The 23896-nt window shown below is 46.6% G+C and overlaps 4 protein-coding genes across 5 annotated transcripts; all 4 read left to right on the top strand.

The window, feature by feature from the left end:
• Positions 1-403: 403 nt before the first annotated feature.
• On the top strand, positions 404-11288 carry pask (PAS domain containing serine/threonine kinase). The gene is made up of 20 exons (XM_056293904.1): positions 404-557; positions 690-919; positions 1070-1237; positions 1448-1585; positions 1758-1892; positions 2051-2315; positions 2653-2816; positions 2925-3057; positions 3710-3881; positions 4044-4276; positions 4591-4720; positions 5481-6070; positions 6208-6353; positions 6531-6698; positions 7267-7392; positions 7480-7614; positions 7740-7939; positions 10298-10431; positions 10628-10777; positions 10989-11288. The coding sequence occupies exons 1-20, from the start codon at positions 551-553 to the stop codon at positions 11147-11149; spliced, it is 3585 nt and encodes a 1194-aa protein (XP_056149879.1). The 5' UTR covers positions 404-550; the 3' UTR covers positions 11150-11288.
• A 4956-nt stretch (positions 11289-16244) lies between these two features.
• mterf4 (mitochondrial transcription termination factor 4) lies at positions 16245-18090 on the top strand. 2 transcript variants are annotated; one of them, XM_056293632.1, is made up of 4 exons: positions 16245-16280; positions 16743-17065; positions 17246-17430; positions 17563-18090. In XM_056293632.1, exons 2-4 carry the CDS (start codon positions 16819-16821, stop codon positions 17959-17961), a joined length of 831 nt encoding a protein of 276 aa, XP_056149607.1. In that variant the 5' UTR covers positions 16245-16280; positions 16743-16818; the 3' UTR covers positions 17962-18090. The 2 variants fall into 2 exon arrangements, with proteins under 2 accessions (XP_056149607.1, XP_056149606.1); XM_056293631.1 differs by lacking the exon at positions 16245-16280 and having other exon boundaries at positions 16300-17065.
• A 1694-nt stretch (positions 18091-19784) lies between these two features.
• LOC130124576 (probable G-protein coupled receptor 148) lies at positions 19785-20741 on the top strand. The gene has a single exon (XM_056293989.1). It carries the CDS (start codon positions 19785-19787, stop codon positions 20739-20741), a length of 957 nt encoding a protein of 318 aa, XP_056149964.1.
• Positions 20742-21542: 801 nt separating this feature from the next.
• LOC130124448 (probable G-protein coupled receptor 148) lies at positions 21543-23256 on the top strand. The gene is made up of 4 exons (XM_056293902.1): positions 21543-21802; positions 21901-22161; positions 22490-22652; positions 22861-23256. The coding sequence occupies exons 1-4, from the start codon at positions 21543-21545 to the stop codon at positions 23254-23256; spliced, it is 1080 nt and encodes a 359-aa protein (XP_056149877.1).
• Positions 23257-23896: the final 640 nt, after the last annotated feature.

Below are 23896 nucleotides of genomic sequence, written 5' to 3'. Positions count from 1 at the left end.
CCGGCTCGTAGTCGGGCTGAATCGGCTCAGCGTTGCGGCGGGCTCCCGTAACCGGAGTCAAGACAGCCTGTTGCTAACCGCCGCCGACGGGCTTGCTAGCAAGGCAACCCGGAGGGAAGCGGCGTCACGACGCCGTTAGAAGTTACATTGTTTCCCTTCCAACAAAGCCAAGGCACATTGGCCAGACGTCCTCTCGGCCCGTCTCGTCGACGCGACGCTAAAGGCGAGTGTGGCCCTCTCGTTTCTTCTTGAAAGTATGTCCGTTACGCTTAAGTTGACGTGATATGACGTAATCGCCCCCGCGATTCAATTCGTTTGTCGACATGTGCGTAAAAGTTGGCTCGCTCACTACGCCGCTGCCGCCTTAGCGTGACAAACCGCGCCGGCCATGTCCTTCTGCGCCGGGGCTTGCTTTGGAGGGACACAAAGTGTCGGCTTCTCATCCGGTCTCCCGGAAGATGATTTCCACCTGAATAAATCCCACCCGTGCGCTCTGCGGCCGTTACGCAAGAAGGGCCAACCGGCTTTGCAGCGCAGTTACCCCGGTCCCATGGCAGGTGAGTATGTGCCTCGCAAGCCTCTGGCAGTTGGCCCCAAAAGCTGCTCTTTTGTCTTGACGAGGGTAGACGTGTGAGGAGAAGCAGACGTGTCTAATGCAATGTGCAACCGGTGTTTTGTTTAATTTATAGGTGATTGCTTGGACACGGGCTGCTCAGCAGCAGCAAGAAACATCCAGATCTCCAGTCTGCATAATGGGTCCCACGTCTCAGCTGCCTCCCTTCCACATCCGTCCCCTGTGTCTGAGGGAGAGGAAAGCCTGGTTAGCCAGCTAACCACTGAAGATCTGGGGCTGTCAGGACCTCCATGTGCTCTCAACCCAAACAAGGCCGTTCTTACCGTGGATCGTAAAACTAGAGGGGTACATATTATAAAGTTGTTTCAAATAAGACATAGGCAGGACAATGGTGCACAAACTTGAAATGCTATTGTTAGTAAACACTTTATGTTCTTCCCTGTGCTTTCACTCAGAAATTGTTTGCTTGTCCTTCTTTCTTTTTTTTACACACAGATTTCAGCTGCTAATGACAAGGCCTGCAAAATGTTTGAATGTTCATCTAATGAGTTGATTGGGAAAAAGCTGACCAGTATTTTGAAGACCAGTAAGGTCCTAGAAGAGGCCATGGCCGAAGAGTATCTGCAAGTAGATGGAACGGTTGCAGCTGTGTCTGGAAAAGTGGTATGAATTGTGATAAATAAAAGTACGGTTTAAACAGGCGCTGGGAAGAAATTTTGTTTGAATTACTAAAAAAATATTAGGAAAAAATAATAAGAAAACGTGATTAGATTCCACCGTTAACTATTTGGATTTTCATGGTAATCAAATATTTTTTTCCCAATGTACCATATGTAAGAATATCATGACAAATTGTTTGCGTCTGTCTTGTAGTTGGATGCTTTGACCATTTCTGGGGAAGTGCTGGTGTCAGTGTGGACCTACAAACAGTCACAGAATGGGCAAGAACACTTGCTTGTCATGATGGAGCATGTGGAGAGGGTATCAGGCTTTGTCTCTTTTTCGCAAGATGTAAGTATTTCATAATTGACTTATATTACCAGAAATGTTCTTTTGACTCATTTCTAGTTAAGGAAATTACATTTTGCTGAGTTTCCCTGATTTAATTCCAGCTTTTTTTCCTTGTCTGAACCCTTGGTTATATACTACCCATTTTTAATCATTCTTTTGTTGTCCTTTTCAGGGCAGTATCCTCAGCTGTGATTTGGCGTTTGCCCATCTCCACGGATACCACCAGGCTGAGGAGTTGACAGGGGTGTCTGTTACAGAACTAATCCCCTCTTTACAAATTCCCCTTCATGGCCATTCATTGCCCAAAGTAAGCATCGGCACTAAAACTGTGATAGCTTCATAAACTCCCCTCTTAGGTTTTTCTGCTGTTGTGCTTCTTGTACCAGTCAGCAATATACAGAAATTGAAAAATACCACACTGACATTTTTTTGGTAAAGAGGGTGTCCTAAATCTAACTCCATTAGACGCTGAGAGTTCAGAGAGTTCGAGGTCAAGGAAGAGGGGGTGCTTCCATCCCCCTGTATGTCAAACTACAGGGGGCCGTGGTATGTGGGAGACCCCTGCAGCAAAGCGATGGGACGAGATACACTAACCCAGCAGACGCTCACACAGAAACGGACATGCTGGAGAAGCAGCAGTGTTTCTGCCCCACAGTCAAAGTGTGCAGCACAGCAGAGATGTCACAACTAGAGGACAGTGAGCAGCCTTTTGATAAAGATCTCTCCTCTGGTAAGGGATTTGGGGGGGGGGGGCTTTTAGAAAATGGCCCATGAACAAATTGACATTTGTCCCATGCTGTTCAAAGTAAAATGATGCCTTGCATTAATATTTTATGTTGACAAAGGCGTTACTATATTCTGTGACATTAAATGCTCAATATTAAAATATGAATCAAATAAGGGTTGTATAAAATTAGCAGTGCAAAGTCAGACATTTTTATTAACTTACTTGATAATTAATGACGTTAAGTAACAAACTTATGAAAAATGGGAGTCGAATTATGTAGTCTGTATATGAGGAGGAGTTGTCAATCATTCCAGCTTCATGTGTGTGCTGATTCCCTCAGAAATCAAAGAGGACAGTGTTTCCCTGGTGTACTCGGGGACAGTGTGGGTGTTTGTTCCTTTGAGCGGCCTCCTCCTCCTCCACGCAGATGGCTCCATCCATGGCATCCACAATCACCTGGCCCTCAGTCTGTTTGGCTACAGCAAGGACGAGTTGCTGGGAAAGGTTAGTCATTACAACAGCTAAACAAAGCTGTCAGGATGTACGTTACTTGTGATGCTGGAGCACTGTTCACTTAAATAACTGCTGACCTTTCACTGAATGTGTCTACAGAGTGTCACTTTCTTGATGCCTGGTTTCTATGGATGGATGTGCATCTTGGACCAGAGTGCCAGTCCCCTTTCACATTCTAGGGTAGAGCGTGTTGTCCGCAGCACCTCACCTAAACCATCATTGTGTAATTCAGGTCAGTGTTTTGTCTCTTTATATCTACTGACTGGCTGCTTTTTTGACTGAACCATTTTACCCCAGACATCAGAAATGCATGCAGTACTGGAGATTAAGCCATGCACTGGTTTTATAATCCTGTCCTTGAATAAATTTGGAGGCCTAATGGTAGTAGTGACTACGTTTCATTCTCAATAGCGTTTACACCGGCCCCTGTAAGTACAGTGGTCATTCTAGTCCTGCCACTCAAAGCCTGATCAGCCATTCTGCTCATATTCTTTCAGAGACTGACAAAGCCCAGGAAAGTAAAGGTTAGTTCCTGTTTTAAATCTTATTGCTCACAAACATATGTGGGTCTGTGCCTACACAAATAATATTGTACAGTGTCATCTCAGGTTTGTTTGTGTTTGACTACCTGATATTCCTTAACTGATGTTACCAACTGTACCAACACTGCTACTCTGGAACTGTTCTTTTGTCTCTGAATCGATGTTTGCAGTCTGTTTTACTTTTTATGATATCATTGCACTGTCTATAAGGTCCTGTAACATTTTGTCTTTCATCTAGTTTGTCAAACCTGTGTAGTGTATGTCTTCTTGCCAAGTTACCAAAGATACGTTGCACGTACATCCATTGTACTTGGGAAACAAAAGCATTTGATTCATTACCAGAACCTTCCTCACTGGTGGCTGGGGACATGGTCACAGTGCACCAGGCAGTTCTGGGTAGAACCTCCACTGGGAGAGGCAGGATCTTCACTGGAACCAGCAACAAGCTAGAGAAACCAGAAAGTGTTCTCTCCACCCTGTCCCCTCCTGCTGTGACTTCCACTCGCCTTGTCACGTAAGAGGCACTTGCCATATATCCACACACACCCCTGTGCATTTTGATGTGGAAGCTAAGAGTTTTGAAAATGGTTGGATATGTAAAGGACTTAAATTTATCCCCGGTCTTGATATGAAAAGGTATTTTAAGTTGACATTAATCACCCCATTGTGTCCACAGAGCTGATGACACTACAGAGCTGATGGAGGCAGCTGCATTGTTAGCGCCTTGCAGTAGCCAGCTAGACAGTGCGGACACCACCCAGGCACTCCTCCAGACTTTTGCCTTGGTGGAAACCCCAGAGGCAGACACCCTCTGCCTGGATCCCAATAAACCCTCACACTACAGCCCAAAACAGCAGTGCTGCAGTAACATTCAGCAAAATGGTCAACCCCCCATTAAAGTTGTTCCAGGTATTAAGCAGCTGAATAGTTGTGATTTATTAATAATACATTCGGCTCTGGTGGCCCTTAAAGTTAGAAAAATGTTAATGCAGTGAAATTTCACTAGGTTGTCGTATTGCACAGCACACCCAAAGGAACAAAAATGATTGCAACTGTACAATTGCCCATATGCCAGTATATCCATATGTAAATAAAAGCCATATATGAACTAGGGAATGACCCTGGAATGAGCTCACGAGCAAAGCAGGCAGGCAGGGATACAGTTTCCAGTAGGAAAATGCTGTGTTTTCTTTTGACTCATAAATTTGGTGTTCCCACTTCAGATGCACCCACCCAGGTTGAATGCGCCAATGCCAGACTGACTGGAGCCTCCCATCGTCAAGCCATAGACCATCAATCAAGTGCCTCTGTCCTTCAAGACTCCAGCTTTGAGGTCATCTCCATGGAGACCAGGTGAGGACAGAATACAGGGGTGGTGCGGGTTATGTTATATTTATCATTCACCACAGATTTAACGAGTTGAACATCAAGCTAACTGTTACTCCATTTGGATGATCAAGCAATGTAACTTTTATCACAGAAATGCACCAAATAAGAGAAAACTATGCTGTTGTAAAATTACAGGGGTGGGAGTGTCCAAGTGGTTGTGCATTATGTCATTCACTTAAAGCGCTTTTGAGCTTAGCAGTTAAGTGTTGGCATACTCTTATTGGTGTAGGTTTTATTTCATGACTCAGTAGGCCAACAGGCTGATGCTGAGCCTGATACAGAGCAAACATTTCTTCTAGGTATCTCCACATTGACAATTGTCATTCCAAAATATCCCAATCAAAACGAAGTTAGAGAATATCCATTCAGACCAGGTCAAGATCAATTTGATGTAATTTGAAATGGTGAATAATCACAGGTAAAGGAGGCTAGAATCTTTATTAGACAGCGATAAGCAGTGTACTACAATGGAAGATCCAAACAACTAAAATGGTTTCAAGTTTATTTGTCATATGAAAGCAAGTCTACACTTATTCTCATAATGAAATGCTTGTCTGGTAGTAAGTCTGTTGCCCTTTTTATTGAACAAATTGGCTTTAATATTGATACTCTAATATGGCTCTTATCGGTTGAAAAGCATGAATCATGTCTTCTGAGTTGGCTATGGACCGTAGCTCTTACTCTTGCTCTAATTCCTACATTGTGACCGGACTCTTCTTCCCAGGTCTTCCTCTGGCTTCTGTGAGAGGTTTGTTCGTCACGGTGGTTCCAGTCCTGACCGGGAAGAGGGCTCCCATTCACCCCACATAGTGGACTCAGCCAGCTGCTTTCTAGACCTTGACACTAACGGTCACCTGGTAACCCAGGCCATGGCTGGCCTAAACTTAAACAGAAGTATAGACCTGCCCAGTAGGGGACAGGACCCCGATGAGGACCAGCGCTCCCTGACATCGTGCACTACAGCTGAGCTCCTGCATACCCCCCCCCCGTACATGGTGGAGTTTGACCAGGGGGAAGAGTCTGTCGGGAATCCCACCACAAAAACCAGTACTAGCTTATTACAGGCACATCAGCATGCTGAGAAGGACGGAGTAGCGCAGGACCAGTGGGCTGTTCTCTCATCAACCCACAATGGCCAGAGCCAGGAGTTCTGTGCACAAATTAAAAGTGGAACACAGTTACTGACAGACATTCCTGCCACGTCTACTCCGAAGAAACAGAAGATGAAAGGGTCCATCTTGGCCTCACACGCTGAACAGATACTGGAAGGGCAGTTTCAGGGAAGTGCATACCATAGAGATGGCACAAGAATAGGTTAGTACTGTTACACCATTTATTTTCAACATTTTTCCTTGAACATTTACTGATAATGTTTGAAATGGATTAACCTGGGACTGACATTTTATTTTCATCTTTTGTACGAGTGTGTGTTTTTTTTTTTTTCTCCCTAGATGTGCAGTGTGATGTGTGCAGGACTGACCTCCCTGATGGCACCTCTGTCTTCTGTGTGTGGATGAGCAGGCCAGGCCAGCAGGGACCACTGTTGCAGGTCGATGGGACCTCACAACATGACATCTCTGGTGCCAGCCTTGGAGAGGTTTGTCCCAGTAAAGAGTTTTAGTGGTAACTTCGTTTGACAAGTGTCAAACTAAGTTGACAACTAAATGTTTCTTTATCGAAACATCAACAGAAAAATAATCGGTCTACAAATGGCAAACCTTAACATTTAATTTTAGTTAAATTGTTTGCGTTTCTATTGTCAATCTCCATTTAGAGGATTGGTGAGGCTGGTTATGTTGAAGCTCTGCGTTCCACAATGGATCTGGAGCAGACACGAGCCTGTGACGGCCAGTTTGCAGAAGAGTACCAGCCTTCTAAAGCTGTGGGTAAAGGAGCCTTTGGCTTTGTCTGGAAGGCATTGAGGCGCCGTGATGGGCAAGAGGTAAGGGAGCATCTTTTGTCCATTCAGTAAAGACTGCCTGTTTTTTTTTTTTTTTGTTTTTTTGTTTGTTTTTTTTTTTTTTTCTCCCCAATTGTATCTGGCCAATTACCCCACTCTTCTGAGCTGTCCCAGGCACTGCTCCACCCCCTCTGCCGATCCGGGGAGGGCTGCAGACTACCACATGCCTCCTCTGATACATGTGGAGTTGCCAGCCGCTTCTTTTCACCTGACAGTGAGGCGTTTCGCCAGGAGGACATAGTGCGTGAGAGGATCAGGTGCCTCAACCGACCAGAGGAGGCAATAGTGTAGCGACCAGGACACATACCTACATCCGGCTTCCCACCCACAGACACAGGCAATTGTGTCTGTAGGAACGCCCAACCAAGCTGGCGGTAACATGGGGATTCGATCCGGCAATCTCTGTGTTGGTTGGCAACAGAATAGACCGCCACACTACCTGGACACAAGACGGCCTGTTTTTGATGTCTTTCTGTATGGAAAGATTAAGCTGATTTTTGCTTTCTGATTTCATTGAAATGATTTCCCTCTCTCTTGCTGGGACGTGCAGGTGGTGGTAAAGTTTATCCATAAGGCCAGGATAGTGAGTGAATGCTGGGTGGATGACCCCATTCTGGGCCGGGTCAGCCAGGAGATTGCCATACTGACACGAGTACAGCACCACAACATCGTCAAGGTAACTGGGTCGTCCCAATATTTTCACACTTTTCTTTTTTTAAAAGGAATTTCTTTGCTCATGTATGTGTTGCATGCATGTCACCAGGTGCTGGAGGTATTTGAGAATGAGAGCTATTTCCAGATGGTGATGGAGAAACACGGAGAGGGTCTGGACCTCTTTGAGTTCATAGACAAGCAGCCAAGGCTGGATGAGCCCCTGGCCAGTTACATCTTCAGACAGGTATAACGCTGAAAGAACAGGAAGTTGGAACTAGAATTGGTTGCACTGAATGAGAGTAAACAAATTTGTGTGTTTTAAGGTAGTTATGCTTTGCTTGCTTTCTGGCAACACTTTCCTACTCCTAGTTGGTGGCAGCGGTGTTCTACCTGCAGAAAAAGAACATCCTCCACAGGGACATTAAAGATGAGAACATCATCATCGACAGGTGTTTCCACATCAGACTGATAGACTTTGGCTCTGCTGCCCTGCTGGTCCCAGGAAAGCTCTTCTACAATTTCTGTGGCACTCTGGAATACTGCTCTCCCGAGGTGCTCCAGGGGCTTCCGTATGTACACAAGATACCATTACCCACTCCAGGCCTGTCAGCAGATATTATGAATTCCCATTATTCAGAGTTTTTGGGAAACTGGACGGAAAAACATTTTAGCTCTTCTGCCCCCACTTCCTTCTCCATCTTGTATTCAAACAGTTCATCCATGGGTTTATACTCAAGTTTTGAATCTAAGTCAATGTATTGTTTGCCAATCTTTTATGACATTTTACTTTTACTGCATGCGGTTGATGAACAATGTAGATATTAGATACAGACGTGCTCAAATTTGTTGGTACCCCTCCACAAAAAAATGAAGAATACACAATTTTCTCTGAGATAACTTGAAACTGACACAAGAAATTGGCATCCACCGTTGTTTATTCCATATTTCATAGCAGACTTCTTTTTTTTTTTGTTAACATAATATTGTAAATAATAAAACAAAAGAAAATGGCATGGATAAAAATGATGGGACCCTTAACCCAATATTTCGTTGCACAACCTTTAGAGCCAATCGTTGAAATCAAATGTTTTCTGTAGCTGTCAGTGAGACTTCTGCACCTGTTCACAGGTATTTTGGCCCACTCTTCCTGAGCAAACTGCTCCGCCTGTCTCAGGTTGGATGGGGCCTTCTCCAGACTGCAAGTTTCAACTCGCGACATAGATGTTTGATGGCATTCAAATCAGCACTCTTCAGAATAGTCCAGTGTTTTGTTCTTATCCGTTCTTGGGTGCTTTTAGCTGTGTGTTTTGGGTTGTCATCCTGATGGAGGAGACCATGACCTGCGACTGAGACAGAGCCTTCTGACACTGGGCCATACGTTTTGCTCCAGAATGCCTTGATAATCTTGAGACTTGATTGTTCCCTGCACAGATTCAAGACACCCTGCGCCAGGCACAGCAAAGCAGCCCCAAAACAAAACATAACTGAGCCTCCTCCATGTTTCACTGAAGGTGTGGAGTGCTTTTCTTTGAAAGCTGAATTTTTTCGTCTGTGAACATAGAGCTGATGTGACTTGCCAAAAAGCTCCAGTTTTGACTCATCTGTCCAAAGGACATTCTGTCAGAAGGATTGTGGCTTGTCAATATGCATTTTACCAAATTCCAGTCTGGCTTTTTTATGTTTTCCTTTCGAAAGTGGGTCCTCCTGGGTCTTCTTCCACGGAGCCTACTTTCACTCAAAAAGCGACGGATGGTGCGATCAGAAACTGGCGTACTGCCTTCACCTTGGCGTTCAGCTTGTATCTCTTTGGCAGTTATCCTTGGTTCTTTTTCTACCATTCACACTCTCCTTCTCTTCAATCTGGGGTCAGTTTTCCTCTTGCAGCTGTGCCTAAGGAGGTTGGCTACAGTTCCATGGACCTTAAATGTCTTAACAATATTTGCAACTGTTGTTGTAGCCTTTACCTTTACCATCCATCCATCCATCCATATCTGAACCGCTTATCCTGCTCTCAGGGTCATGGGGATGCTGGAGCCTATCCCAGCAGTCACTGGACAGCAGGCAGGGAGACACCCTGGACAGGCTGCCAGGCCATCACAGGGCCGACATACACACACACATATTCATACCTAGGGGCAATTTAGTATGGCCGATTCACCTGACCTACATGTCTTTGGACTGTGGGAGGAACCGGAGCCCCCTGAGGAAACCCACACAGACATGGGGAGAACATGCAGACTCCACACAGAGGACGACCCGGGACGACCTACCAAGGTTGGACTACCCCGAGGCTTGAACCCCGGACCTTGCTGTGAGGCGACCGCGCTAACCACTGCGCCGCCCCATTACCTTTACCATGCTTGTCTTACTGTTTTCTCTCTGATCTCAGGCAACTCTCCCCTTTGCTTTCTTTGGTCCATGTTCAGTGGTGGTGCACACAATGATACCAAACAGCGCAGTGACTACTTTTCTCCATTTAAATGGGCTGAATGACTGATAACATGATAGGAGACATGTAATACTAATTAAAGAAACGAATTAGTTTGAAATATCACTATAATCCAATTATTTATCTTTTCTAAGGGGTACCAACAAATGTGTCTAGGCCATTTTAGAATATCTTTGTAGAATAAGCAATAATTCATGTCTTCACAGCTTCTTTGCTTTGTTCTATGACATACCAAAGGCAAATGCATGACAAAGTAGCTTTTAATTTCATCACTTCTCAGGGGGAATGAAGAATTATTTCAATGAGCTGTGAGGGTACCAATAAATCTGAGCACGTCTGTATATTCAAGGATCTAACATTTATAAACGGCCATTCACGGGCTCAAGCTTATCTAATGAAATGGTCACACCAGGTTTTGTTACATATAACTAATGCTGGTTTACTTTTTATTTATTTATTTTGTTTTTTGTCCCTACAGCTATCAGGGCCCAGAGCTGGAGATGTGGTCTCTAGGGGTGTTGCTCTACACACTGCTGTTTAGTGAGAATCCATTCTGTGATGTGGAGGAGATCATGGAGGCCAAACTAAAGCCCCCCTTCTCTCTCTCCCCAGGTATCCTGTTGTTCTCCGCTGATAGAATACATTTATTTGTAGGAGACTTATTTTCTACTTGTTGAAACCAACCAATCCAAAGCCTCCAAGTTGCTGATTAAATCAAGGCTGTTTTTTCAATTTGCCACTTCCAAACTTTTTTTTAATAATAATAAAAAAATGTATATATACTTTAATCTGTTTTGTATTCCTCCAGAGCTCACTGGCATGTTGTCTGGCCTGCTGCACCCTGATCCTAGCCAGAGGATGACCTTGGACCAGCTGCTGCTGCAGTCTTGGATCAGCCAGCCTATCTCCCTGGCTGAGTACAGCTGGAATGAGGTGGTCCCTAAAAATCAGATCCAAAGTGAGTAGAGCAGACAAAACTATTGACTGTTGTCATGGTTGCTCGTTGCTACACCTAAATCAAATGACTCCGTCATTAATTTTTTTTTTTTTTTAGCTGCAATTTTGTTTATCCTGCTATTCTTGCATCATTTGGTCCCAAGATCCACCTAGAACTCACAAAAGTAGGACAGGGTTTAGTTGCTCTTTAAGGTTTAATTTCTTCATCACAGGCCCACCACAATACCGAGAGTGCACCCCCGGGGAGTACCTGGAACCAGCCTTGTTCCCAGATACAGGTGATGAAACTCTACCTGATGAAGAGGATGAGGATGAGAACATGTCAATGGTGGCCCTGGAGACTGAGCTGCAGAGGTACCTATGTGATGACTGAAGACTTGAGTTCAAACCTGCCATACTGTAGCAGTGTTGTTCTCCCAGTGTTTACCTCGCTCACTGGAGCCCAAACATCCGTCCAACACTGGTTTTTCAAAGTCGCAAATGGTCTGAGTAAAAGCAGTACGAAGTCAAAAGAATGAAGCGTATTTCTACTGCGAATCTAATCCAGCTGTAATGTTTGACAGAGTATCTTGAATAGCGATGTCAAGCCTGCGTCTTACTACTAAATGCTGATTACCAATATCAAGCTGCTGGATGGGACATCTGATTGTGTCTGACTCCAATGTCTTTGGAATGTGTATTTTTTGATGATGACTGAGTGCAACGAGAGGAATCACAAACGTTATGATAAACTATTTTTTAAATTGAGTTAACCGTTAACAATCTCTCTCATTCATGAGGGAGTCGAATTCTGAATGTGCTGTAATGTTTGTCAAAGGGGAAGTTTAGCACTGCTGCCAGCGATGTTAATGTTTGCGTCAGAAATAGCACAAAAACTATAGTTTGAAGATTAAGGGAGCGGTAGACTCGGCACGCTTTTTTTGTGTTCATTTAATGTCCGTGTTTTTAGCTTCACATCTTTATTTGAAATTTGTAATTATTTTTACAATATTTTATCTCCTATTTATTCTGTAAACACTTGAATAAATATTTTATCACAAATTTGTCTTTGTCATGCTTTGAAAATTGCAGTATTTAAATAGGAATCATAAAGATGTTTTTTTTTTTTATTTACTTGAACTATAAGAACCATGTCAAGTGAATTTAGTGGAGATGTAGTTAGTACAGCCTGCATACATTAACACAGAAAAGTACCACAGACCTGCTTCAAGATAACCAAGTGAGACCTACCAAGGTTCACTGAATACATAGCTCACCACATGCAATACATAGTTGTAAATACAATCTACTACTACTTTCGGCTGCTCCCGTTAGGGGTCGCCACAGCGGATCATCCGTTTCCATCTCTTCCTGTCTTCTGCATCTTCCTCTGTCACACCAGCCACCTGCATGTCCTCCCTCCACAATCTCCCAGGACCTTAAGTGGGAATCAAGCACAGTCACAATCATCAAAAAGGCCCAGCAGAGGATGTACTTTCTGCGCCAGCAAAGGAAGTTCAACCTGCCTCAGGAGCTGCTGATTCAGTTCTACTCTGCAATAATCCAGTCTGTTCTCTGCACATCCATCACTGTCCAGTTTGGCTCGGCCACCAAACAGGACAGAAACGGACTACAATGGACAGTCAGGATTGCAGAGAAAATCATTAGTGTCAACCTGCCCTCCATTCAGGACTCCAGAGTCAGGAAACGCCAGGGCCGGCACTCAGTAGTGGCCATGTGCATTGGCCAAACTGGTAGGCTGCTGTTCATCCAAGACACCATCTCTGGACGGTGGTTTCTGTGCGATACCGGCATGCAGAGGAGCGTCCTGCCCGCATCAAGAGTAGACATCCTGTCCTGCAGATATGGCAGCCCCATGCACACTTATGGCACTAGGTACGTGGAGCTGTGTTTTGACAGACTTTGTCACAGCAAAAGTGGCCATCCCCCTCCTCGGTGTGGATTTCCTATGCACCTATGGACTGCTAGTGGATGTCAGAAACTACTGCTTGATCAACACTGTCACTTTCTGTTCGTATGCGTGCACTCTCAGTGGAGCAGACTCCATCAGGCTGTCGAGCATGCTCTCCGTTGCAGACAAGTTTCTCCGGCTTCTCGCTGAGTTCCCGGTCCTCACGCAGCCCACCTTCTCATCATCCACCGCCAAGCAGGGAGTGGAGCACCACATCGCCACCACTGGCCCACTGGTCTACGCTCGGGCTCAGCACCTCGACCTGGCCAAGCTCACTGCTGCCAGGGAGGAGTTTGGGAATATGGAGCGCCTCGGCATCATTCGCTGCTCCAACAGCCCGTGGGCTTCACCCCTTCACATCGTCCTGAAGCCTGGCGGCGGGTGGCGCTCGTGCGGTGATTACTGCCAACTCAACAATGCAACGACATTGGACTGCTACCCAGTCCCACACATCCAGGACTTTTCCACTCACCTGGCTGGAAAAGTCATCTTTTCCATAGTGGACCTCATCCTTGGATACCATCAGGTGCCCGTCCACCTGCTGGATGTCCCCAGAACGGCGGTGATAATCTAATTTTTGTTCGAGTTCCTGCGCATGCTGTTCAGTCTCAAGAACGCTGCGCAGACATTCCAGTGCCTCATGGATTTGATTCTACGGGACCTGCCTTTCATCTTCACCAGCACCCCCTAAGCAAAACACCTGTCTCATCTCCGGTCACTTTTTGAGTGGCTCAGCCAGCACGGGCTGATCGTCAACCCAGCCAAGAGCCAGTTCGGGCTGACCACCATCAACTTTCTCAGACACCAAATCAACAAAGATGGGGCGGTACCCCTCCCGTCAAAGGTGGACGCCATTGTGAATTTCCCGCAACCGCTCACAGTCAAATCCCTGCAGGAGTTCCTTGGCATAGTGACCTTTTACCACGGCTTTATCCCCCGAGCTGCTCAGCTCGTGTGGCCCCTATGCGAGGCCCTGAAAGGAAAGGCTACCAAATATACTGTGGACTGGTTCGCAGAGAGGGACAAGGCATTTGTGGATGCTAAGACTGCTCTGGCTGACAAAACAGTGCTGGCACATCCGTCACCCAAGGCACCGATCACCATTACCATGGACATTTCACTATGCAGTAGGTGCGGTGCATGAGCAGTGGGTGAACGGTGCTTGCCAGCCACTCGCTTTCTTTAGCTGACTGTTATGCCCGACTAAACGGAAGTACAGCACCTTCAATTGGGAGCTCCTCGCCCTCTACCTTGCCATTTGATACTTTCGTTGCCTGCTGGAGGCCCGCCAGTTCACAACATTTGTGGACCACAAACCATTGATGTTTGCCATGGCCAAGGTGGCTGAGACATGGTCTGCCCACCAGCAGCGACTGTTCTCCCACATCTCGGCATTTACCATGGACGTACAGTATGTTGCTGGAAAAAACAACCTCGTTGCTGACTGCCTCTCTCAGGCCATCACGGGGGCCGTCCACTTGAGACTTGACTATGCCAGCATGGCAGCTGACCCGAACATGCAGGCTTTCAGGATGGCTGTCACAGGGCTGCAGTTAGAGGACATGGCTTTTGACAATGCTGGTATCACACTCCTGTACAATGTCTCCACGGATCAGCCCCAGCCCGCCATTCCCACTAGATGGAGGCAGCGTGTTTTCGACACGGTCCATGGCCTCTCCCACCTGGGCAAAAAGCCATCTCAAAGACTGGTGGTGGCCAAGTTCATCTGGCATGGGCTCCAAAAAGACATGAGAGACTGGGCTGACATCTCCGTGGAGTGCCTCCTCCTCACCATGGTGGACAGGACCACTTGATGGCCGGAAGCCTTCCCACTGTTGTCGACGACGTCCACCGAATTAGCCCGGGCATTCATTGGGACCTAGGTCACCCGATTCGGCACCCCATCTGACCTTTCCGCTGATCGGGGCTCACAGTTTACGTCCGAGCTCTGGAACACAGTCGCAGAAAGCCTAGGGGTGAAGCTCCACCCCACCACCACATACCAATCGCAGACCAGTGGGTTGTGTGAGCGGTTTCATCGCTCTATGAAGAATGCTCTTCGGGCAGCCTCACGGACAGCAGCTGGGTCAACAGGCTCCCATGGGTAATGCTGTGCCTCAGGACCGCCCCTAGTTTACAGCCAGCCGCTGCAGGTCCCAGCAGATTTTGTCCCACCACAGCTCCCTGGTCTGCAGCCCACCAACAGACCACGCTTCCGGATAACGCCAGAGTTTTCGTACCGGTCCCCACTTTGCAACATGGCCTCACGTCACCATAAGTCTGCAGTCGGCAGAACACGTTTTCATCCGCCACAACGCCCATCGTGGACCCCTGCAGCCTCCCCGTTCCATGTCCCGGAGACTGGGAACAAGTACTTTGTCGTGGACATCGGTGGCAAGCTGGAGTGCATTTCTGTGGATCGCCTCAAACCGGCTCACCTGGACTTGGACCGACCTGTTGAACGGGCCCAGCCCCCGCGGCGGGGGCACCCCCCTACACTGCCCCCACCTCCAACAAGGCCCCAAGCCTCCTCCACCCACCAATCTACCCCCACGCTACCAGGATTCCTAAGGCCCCATCCAGCAGGAGCCCTGGCCCCTGCTCCCGTTCGGCAGATCCGTTCTGGATGGCCCGGCCAGAACTTCATGTTACGGTGAATTCTGAGGGGACGTGTGTAGTCCACTTAATGGGCTTATGGACATAATAGCCTGTTGTCATATTAAGTTGACATTCTCACATTAAGAGCCCAGTTGGTAGTCATGGTAACACAGTGCCATGTTTGTTGAGGGCTGATGTGCAAATCTAAAAAAAATAAACGACGCGCGTTCGTGTAGTCTAAGAGAGAAGTTGTTCGTGTCCGTTTTCTCCCAACTTCCACAATTTACTTTTTATATCTGTACATAGTAGTTAAACGTTTGTTTGCTTTGTTGTCTTTGCTTAATCTGTATGTCTATTCTGTGTAAGTACATGGAGAGCAATGGGGGGAACTGGAGTCAAATTCCTTGTATGTGTTGGCCGAATAAACTGATTCTGATTCTGACCGGTTCTGACGACGGCCTGTGGCGATTTGTGTAATTCCACCTCAATACTGACCTCTATCGTTCAGGAATGTGAATAACAACAATACATAGCTATAATACGTCCAATTGATCCTGATCGGCAAATTCTGCTCAAGAAAAACCAAAATAGTACACGTAGACCTAGAAGTATCGTTTATCTCAGATAAAATATCAGAAGCAAAGTTCTTTAAAAAGCCAATTTTGTTTTAAATGTACCGCCGGGCCTCTATAAAATGCCGTGTGGGGGACACGGCGTTAAAAAAAATCGTAACAAACACAGATACCAGTAAAGCAAAACAAGAAATATATTTTTGTAATATTGTGTATTTAAAAAAGGTGTTTGGAGCATGAAACAAACAAGGGATCGTAAAATATGCGTTACGCTTATTAAATCGTTCCGTCACACCGGAACGCAATGCACGATAGCCGCGGCTCCACGGGGGACCTATTTCCGGGACGGAACAAGCATGGGTACGCTAGGTGTTGGGCGTCAGGTGATTTATACGTGTTTTTTCCCCCTTATTAAATGGAATTTGTGTCATTGCAGCTTAATTAGGTTTTAGAATAACGATATTCGACTCTGTCTACTCCGTATTTCAAAAATCTAGTTTCCGTGCTTACTTGGCTAAACAGACAGTCTTAACCCTGGTGTCCGTTAGCTCAATGGTGTGACGCGTTCCCGTCTGTTAGTCATGCTTTACGGCTACCGTGCAGCAGCCGTGTGTTCTGTCCTTTAGCTGCAAGAGCAATGCATGTAAAACGTACGAATGTAAAAAAAACAGCAACTGGGTGCGTAACACTCAGACGCACTTGACGTCCATGTGATCTGTTCCACAGGCTTTTCGGTGGACTCTGAAAAATGCCACCAAACCCGCCTTATATCCAAGTCAGCTTAATAGATGCCATGTGTCACAGCCCCTCTGCGTATGGTACCGGGTCCTCTGTTCTCCCCCCAGCCGGAGCACCGTACCGTCCGCGGGGCACTACCGTGAACCAGCTCCATCTCCGAGACAGGCGGCCGGGGAGCTGTCCATGAGGTCTTTGCTTGATATGGGATTCACGGACGCGCAGGCAGAGCAGGTCTTTGAGGCGGTGTCGCAAATCAAGGGAAGGGGCGCCGCAGAGCATCCCCTGTCGACTGTCACGGCTCTGTTTTTCCTGGGCCTCAACTCCTCCAGTGTGTTTAAGATTCTGGAGAAATGTCCCGAACTTTATCGCATGAAGGACTCCCAGTTCAGTCAGCGCATAGCCAACCTGCGGAAGTTGGGTTTAGTCGAAGGTGAGATTGTGTTTGTCTTTGTGTATGTGTGTGTGTGTGTGTGTGTGTGTGTTTTAGCGCATCCAAAATTAGTCATGAAAATGTTTGACCATTGTTTTGGGAAGTATAGCTCTTGCTTGGATGCACTGATATGTTCTCTATATGAATGTCACATTTTCATGACCCATTCTCCCCGCACAGGCAGTCTTCAGAGAGTAGTGGCTTACTACCCCCAGATTCTGATGATTCCAGTGAAGCAAATTAAAAACGTGGCCATGTTCCTGCGAGAGAAATGCCTATTCACTGTGCAGCAAGTTACAAGCATCCTCAGAGACCATCCGGCCATACTACAGGAAGACCAGGGCCAGCTGGAGTACAAGTTCCAGGTCAGTATCTAGAACTGTTAGAGAAGAAGCATACAGTTGATATTATAAAGCTATTTACTTATTTAGAGATCATTCCATGTGGGTTTTTCTTTGTTTGTATGTAATGGCACATGTACCTCCGTCCTCCCACAGTATGTATACTTCCGTATGGGTATCAAGCAGGAGGAGATGGTGAAAACAAGGTTGTTCCGATTCTCTCTGGAGGAAGTGCGTTGTAGACACTGTTTCCTGGAGCGCAGGGGATTGTATGACACCCCAGACAAGAATGGACAGACACGTATCCTCAACCCCAAATTGAGCAGCATCCTTAACGTTGACCTGGACAGTTACCTCACAGATGTTGCCAAGGCCTCAGTGGAGGAGTACAACGTATTTCAGAAGATGATGGTGAGGGAGTGGCAGGAAGAGGAGCAGCAGCAGAAGGAAATGACATCTGACAGTGATGACGATGATGAGGAGGAAGAGGAGGAGGAGGAGTTAGATGAGGAGCAGGGAGGGGCAAGTGGGTACGTTAAAAGGAGGCGAAAATGAGGCAAGTTACGGACTCCCAGCAAATTGGGAGAAAAAAAAAAAAATCAAAGATGAGTTAAATGGGCACCAAAATGTTTTCCCTAGAATATCAGTGTAACTTTTAAAGACTGGCAAATAAATAGATCAAAATGCTGCTTATTTTAACCTGTTGTTGTTTTTTATTTGTTTTGTTTTTTTACTCTTGAGTTGAACACTTCACTGTCATCTTAATACATTCTGTCAACGGGTGGGTTTTAAAACTCCATACGATCATATCTAAGTTAGAACGTCGATCACAGCCAGCCAGTCAGCCAGTAGTGACTTGTGTTCTCCTCGTCCATTAGTTTAACCTCCTCTTTGGTATCCATGACACAAACGGGTAAAGTCAGCAGTCAAGTTTGAAATTGAGTGTTGAGTGTTGTATATGTTAGGCCACCCATTTCATGATTAGTTTCCAAGTGCCGTTATCTGGGTATGAGACACTCTGTACCTACCCCACCAGTGTTCATTAATTCTGTCAGGGTGTACATTATGAGCACCCCCACCCCCAGAGATCTCCTCCATCTCGCAAGTTGTTTACCTTAGTGACGTCACAAGTCAGATGAAAGCAATTTGTCAGAGGCTTTGTTGCCTTTTAATTTGCACAATAGGAAAATTCATCAAAAACGTATTTATATATTTTTTTTCAAATAAGCCTTACAAATTGAAATAATTCAGATTTGAAACTTCTGAAAGGACACAACACAGAGAGCAGTTAGATTTTTTTTTTGTAGCACCGCCCTGTTACTATGTTACAGCCAAGTGGCCCTACCTTTCTACATCTCTGAATTATCTCCATGAGTCAACAGAGAGTACATCAGTAGATAAGGCCAGAGGGGGACTACAGTCACGGACAACAGCCATTGATTTCTAGAGGCATTAAGTCTAATGGGTCGGCGACACTCGTAGGCCCGTCTGCTCTGGACATCAGGTAAGAAAACTCATTCAGGCTGTACTTGTTGCTGAGGTGAGCTGATTTCAAACCAAACGCCACCTTTGGCCAATCAATATATTTGTCAATAGATGTATCTGTGCAGTCTGAAATGACCCTAGTGATTCAGGGCTTTTGTTCGGGGGTTTGAACATGATGCCGAGGAGGCTGGCAGCGTATTCGTATTTGCATTGCTATTATCCAAAAAAAAGTCAGCTAAGAGATGCAATGTCTATATTTTAAACCTATTTTCAAATGAGAATTCTGTTTTGGCATTTTATACAAGCTGGTCAAATTTATTCTATGCTGTGGTTGACATTTGACTGTATTTTTACTTGCTGCTTGCTTATTTTGACGATGACTTGGACTGGTAAATACTGAGGAAATATTCTACTGTGCGTAGTATCTGAGATTTGATACCAATGGATGTGAGGACACAAAGAAAGACTAATTAAAGTCCATATATTAGATAACCCAGAGTGTGCTGTGACAAAGCAGCGGCGTATGGAAATCTATTTCTGGTCTCAGTAATGGCGTAGCACTCCTGTTTTTATAGATCAGACTCCTCACCATTTCCACTCATCCTCATTCAGTTGCCTAGAGAATGTAGAAGAAAAGGCCAGCAGCGTTTGAAGTAAATTTCACAGCTTGGCCATTTTCCTATTCTCCCAGCTTCCTAGTTTGAAGTTCCTAATGTTAATTCTTATTCATGTTTCCACCCACAGGACACTCTTGGAGAAAGGGAGCGTGGGCTGCATAGCAATAACGCCTACCTCTGATATATAGATCTCACAGGAAAACAAGTTAAAGTCTCGTAGGTTATAGGAGGCGGCTTGCAGCATTCATATCTCCCCAAAACCAAGAAGACAAAATCATGTCATCAATGAAAATTGCAAACCTCACGCAGGAATGGTTTGAATGTTTGCATAGCTGGCACCTAGACCTGTTCTTCATTCCCGCCACTATTGTCACTCTGGCCACCTTGCTGGCAAACCCTGTCCTCCTGACATGCATCTTTCTGTCCCGCGCCTTGCGTCAGGAGACCCGCTACCTGCTGTTGGCCAACACCCTGGCAGCAGACATGCTCTTCCTCGTCCTCAACCTGGTCACGGTGGCTTGTAACGCCCTGGGAGCTGAGATCCCCGAGCTCCTTTGTGAACTGAACACAGCCATCACCGTCACTGCCTACTGCTGCGCCATCCTCACGGTCACTCTCATGGTGGCCGACACTTACATGGCCGTCCGCTGGCCACTTCACTACCATGACCTGCTGCCACCATCCCGTATCCACCGCATCCTGGTGGGCATCTGGTTGCTGGCAGCCATGTACCCTTTCTCCCTGGTGGTCATTATGGAGGTGGTGAGGGAGAACCCGCACGAGAAGACGTCCGTGTGTCTGGTCCTCATCTCCCTCGGCTTCATACAGGCCAAGAACACGGTGGGGATCCACATCTACTTCTCCGCGGCTGCGATCATCTGCACCATGCTCATTTTCTACTGCTATGTGCGCCTCTACATGGTAACCAAGACCCAGGGCATTTGGCAGAGCCGGTACTCCAGGGCCCGAGTCACCCTTCTGGCCCACGGGGTGCTGCTGCTGCTCTACTTCACCCCGGGTTTGATCTTCACTATGGAGCTTTTCCTCTTCCAGAAGGAGAACATCAGCCAGGATGTCCGCGTGTGGATCAGCACGGTCAACATGTGCGTCTTCATGTTGCTGCCGAGGGCGTTGGCACCTTACCTGTATGGACTGAGGTACAGGGAGATCTCCGATACCCTGCTACAGCTGTTTGACCGACACACGAGGCTTAGCCAGGCCACTGTGGCCTAAAAATCCACAGGAGCCGTCTGTCTGTCTGTCATTCCCGCTCACACAACTGGGACATGAGAATGGACATTTCAGCTCAACCCAACGGGGCGAAGCGAGTCAAATCTGGTGTGGTTGATCTCTTTTTAGATGGAAGTATGTTGTTAAAGTTACTCTACAACATGCATCAAGGAAAAAAAAAACCTGCTCTTCCTTTATAGTACTTTATATATGTATAGCACGGCTCGTCTCAGATGCCCCCCCTTGTTTACATGACGTGTCTCCCGGCAGTGGTGGAGAATAAAATGATCTTTTTTTGCCTTCAAATGTGTTATTTTCACAGGCGCCGTGTGTTTGAATATGGTTCAGGCTTTGTTTATTTTTTTTGTTTATGAACTCTTGTTTTTATTTCAGATCTCTTTTTGCTCCCTGTTTTTAAGATGGCCACGTCCAAATACAAACAATGCTGACCTGCATTGTTGTCTGAATGTCTGTACTCCTGCTACTTGTGTCATAAGACCCAGAACAGATAACGACAAATAAATTCTGCATAACAAAAAAAGAAGCCTGATATGACCATTATGTAATGTAAAGGCCATGTATACAACACCGCTCGGACTCCTTTTTATGACCGCGGTATTGAAGCACTTCTCGCCATTTGCCTCCAAGGCCTTGTTTGCCTAAAACTCATTAACAAATTGACTTGGCACTTTGAGGCGTGAGATCAAACAGGGCAGCACTGCCGCCACCTTCTCACTCGGCGTCATTCAGCCGGCGGGGCAAGGGTAGGCGGGTGGATGCAGGGAAGACATCCTCGCCAGCGTGATGGGAATCAACCAGGACGTGTTGCTGTCTCTGCTTTGCGCCTTTGGCAACTGGTACAACAGCTCCGGCCATGCAGACAGGTGTCTCTCTGCCGAGGCCAACGTCTCTGACCCGTTCCTCAGACAGGTGGCGCTCTTCACCAGGGAGTGGCTTATCTTTCTGCCTCCACAGCAGGCCAGGTTCATGCAGGTGTGCCCCATCCTGGGCTTCCTGGCCGTTTCTGTGGTGGTTCCTGTTATCCTAGCCAAGATCTTGACTAGGTGAGTCCTACTGTTTGCACGTGCTTCTTACTTGGAAATGCGCTACAAGGAAATGTACCTTTGAAAAAGTCTTTGTGGTGTTTCTGGTGTTGTCCCAGGTCACAGATGCGGCAGGAGACACGCTACCTTCTGCTGGCTAATGCCTTGCTCAGTGACCTGCTCTTTGTGGCCATGTACATGCTGAGCACGTGTCTGAATGCAGCAGGCGTGCTGATGTCCGAGTGGGCCTGCGCTACCGTGCTCTTCCTATTGGGGGTGCTTTACAGCTCTGGGATCCTCAGCACCAAGGCTATGGTCCTGGACACGTCCCTTGCAGTTCTGGTCCCCCTGCGTTATTTTGCGTTGTGGCCTGTGTCCAGGTAATTATCATGAAAATGTAATGACGAACAAATAGTAATTATAATAAAAAAAGTTAGAGAAATAATTAGTGGTTTTCCAAGTCCAAAGAGAGAACCCGTCTTTTGTTACTCGCTTCTTTGTCTCTGTCAATATTGTTATACCTCTCTCTCTCTCTCTCTCTCTCTCTCTCTCTCTCTCTCTCTCTCTCTCTCTCTCTCTCTCTCTCTCTCTCTCTCTCTCTCTCTCTCTCTCTCTCTCTGTCTATCACATGCATCCTCTCACACACACACTCACATGCATACTGTGACTTACCGCATCATCTGTGTGTGTCTCTCCCTCTGTCCATAGGACCAAGAGGGTCATTGTGGGTATCTGGGCTCTGTCTGTGTTCTTTCCAGCAGGGTCTGTGGGGGTGTTTCTGTGGTACCACTCCACGGTGCCCTGCTCCCTCCACATTTGCTCTCTGCCTCTGCTGCTGGTGCTCTCTGTCAGCTACTCCACACCCATGCAGGTACACGTCGAGCCACTGACAACCACAGCAATGTTACAACATATGACACTATACTCTCCATTTGTATATACGTTACTTTCTCATAAGCTCGCTGAGCCACTAGATCTAATTTTGAGAGTCGTGTACCTGCAACTGGACTTGTGTCGCACAGCTTTGTGTCCATTGGCCAGCGTATTAGTGCACTGACTGGTTACGCTGTTTTCCACAGATATCCATGCTCCTGGGAGTTGTGGGCATCTTGTTTATCTTACTCCTGGTCTTCTCCGGCTACATGCTTCTACACTGGCGCACTCGCATGGCAGGTGTCTGGAGGGGTGAAAGTTCATCTCGCGCCAAAGGAACCTTCCTTATCCACTACCTCCACCTCTTCCTGTCCTTCTGTCCCATATTGGTGCTGGCTATTGAACTGCTGCTGTACTACCACCACGGTGTTCTCGACCTGCGTGCCAACCTGTGGGTGTCGCTGGTGGTGTGCAATGTGCTGCTGGTGCTGCCCAAGGCCTTGGCACCTTATCTATATGGCCTCAGATACAGGGACCTGAGAGCAGCCCTGCTCAGCTTCTATGGCCTGAGGAGGCCTTCAGCCATCACCCCTGTGATTTGACCTCATGCAGACTGAATGGAAAACAGCAATAGACTGTACAGGAATTGCAGCCAGTATACTGTATGTGAGTGTGTGTGTGAGAGAGAGAGGGGGGGGGGTGACTGAAAAAAATATTTTAGGAAATTAGGCAACTTTTTTCAAATCTCGATATCACGTGGCTGACCCATTTCTGGTTATGATTTTACAGACTACTTTTCCTGTGCGTTAAATGTAAAATGGCCCATCTCTTGAGAGGCACGTTTATTTAAATAGGCAACTTCTGTTCTCCGTAGATGCACATGATGAAATCCTAAAGCTCGGCGAGAAACTCGGTTCTCTGAACATCTTGCGCAACAGCTGTAGGAAGTTATGGGATACCGCTCAGTTCTGGCTCCTCCCCCCTCTGCACAGCACAGCAGCCGCACCGGAGTCATGTTACACCCGGAGAGACGCCTCTGCCGCTCACACGCACACACACACGTTCATATCTTTATTGGACTTGACTTCCTGTCTTGCAAAGCGCTGAGGAACGACTTGATCTAAAACGTGAATCCACGTCTCACATCTTCTTATCAAAAAAATTTAAAAAAAAAAAAAATGTATAACCACGTTTTGTTTGCATCAGTTACCACACCGAATCACCATCTTTAAAACAAATGCT

This window comes from Lampris incognitus, chromosome 14 (genome assembly GCF_029633865.1).
Source record: "Lampris incognitus isolate fLamInc1 chromosome 14, fLamInc1.hap2, whole genome shotgun sequence".
Lineage (NCBI taxonomy): Eukaryota > Metazoa > Chordata > Actinopteri > Lampriformes > Lampridae > Lampris > Lampris incognitus.
This window is presented reverse-complemented; position numbering and strand designations above follow the sequence as displayed.

Excerpts from the sequence above, each read along its gene's own strand:
- pask (XM_056293904.1), top strand. Across the intron at positions 3,058-3,709 it reads ACCATCATTGTGTAATTCAG|AACCTTCCTCACTGGTGGCT; the intron begins GTCAGTGTTTTG and ends ATTCATTACCAG. Across the intron at positions 7,393-7,479 it reads AGCACCACAACATCGTCAAG|GTGCTGGAGGTATTTGAGAA; the intron begins GTAACTGGGTCG and ends GCATGTCACCAG.
- mterf4 (XM_056293632.1), top strand. The coding sequence starts at position 16,819 with ATGAGGTCTTTGCTTGATATGGGATTCACGGACGCGCAGGCAGAGCAG. Across the intron at positions 17,066-17,245 it reads GAAGTTGGGTTTAGTCGAAG|GCAGTCTTCAGAGAGTAGTG; the intron begins GTGAGATTGTGT and ends CTCCCCGCACAG. Across the intron at positions 17,431-17,562 it reads AGCTGGAGTACAAGTTCCAG|TATGTATACTTCCGTATGGG; the intron begins GTCAGTATCTAG and ends GTCCTCCCACAG.
- LOC130124448 (XM_056293902.1), top strand. The coding sequence starts at position 21,543 with ATGGGAATCAACCAGGACGTGTTGCTGTCTCTGCTTTGCGCCTTTGGC. Across the intron at positions 21,803-21,900 it reads CTAGCCAAGATCTTGACTAG|GTCACAGATGCGGCAGGAGA; the intron begins GTGAGTCCTACT and ends GTGTTGTCCCAG. Across the intron at positions 22,653-22,860 it reads GCTACTCCACACCCATGCAG|ATATCCATGCTCCTGGGAGT; the intron begins GTACACGTCGAG and ends TGTTTTCCACAG.
- LOC130124576 (XM_056293989.1), top strand. The coding sequence starts at position 19,785 with ATGTCATCAATGAAAATTGCAAACCTCACGCAGGAATGGTTTGAATGT.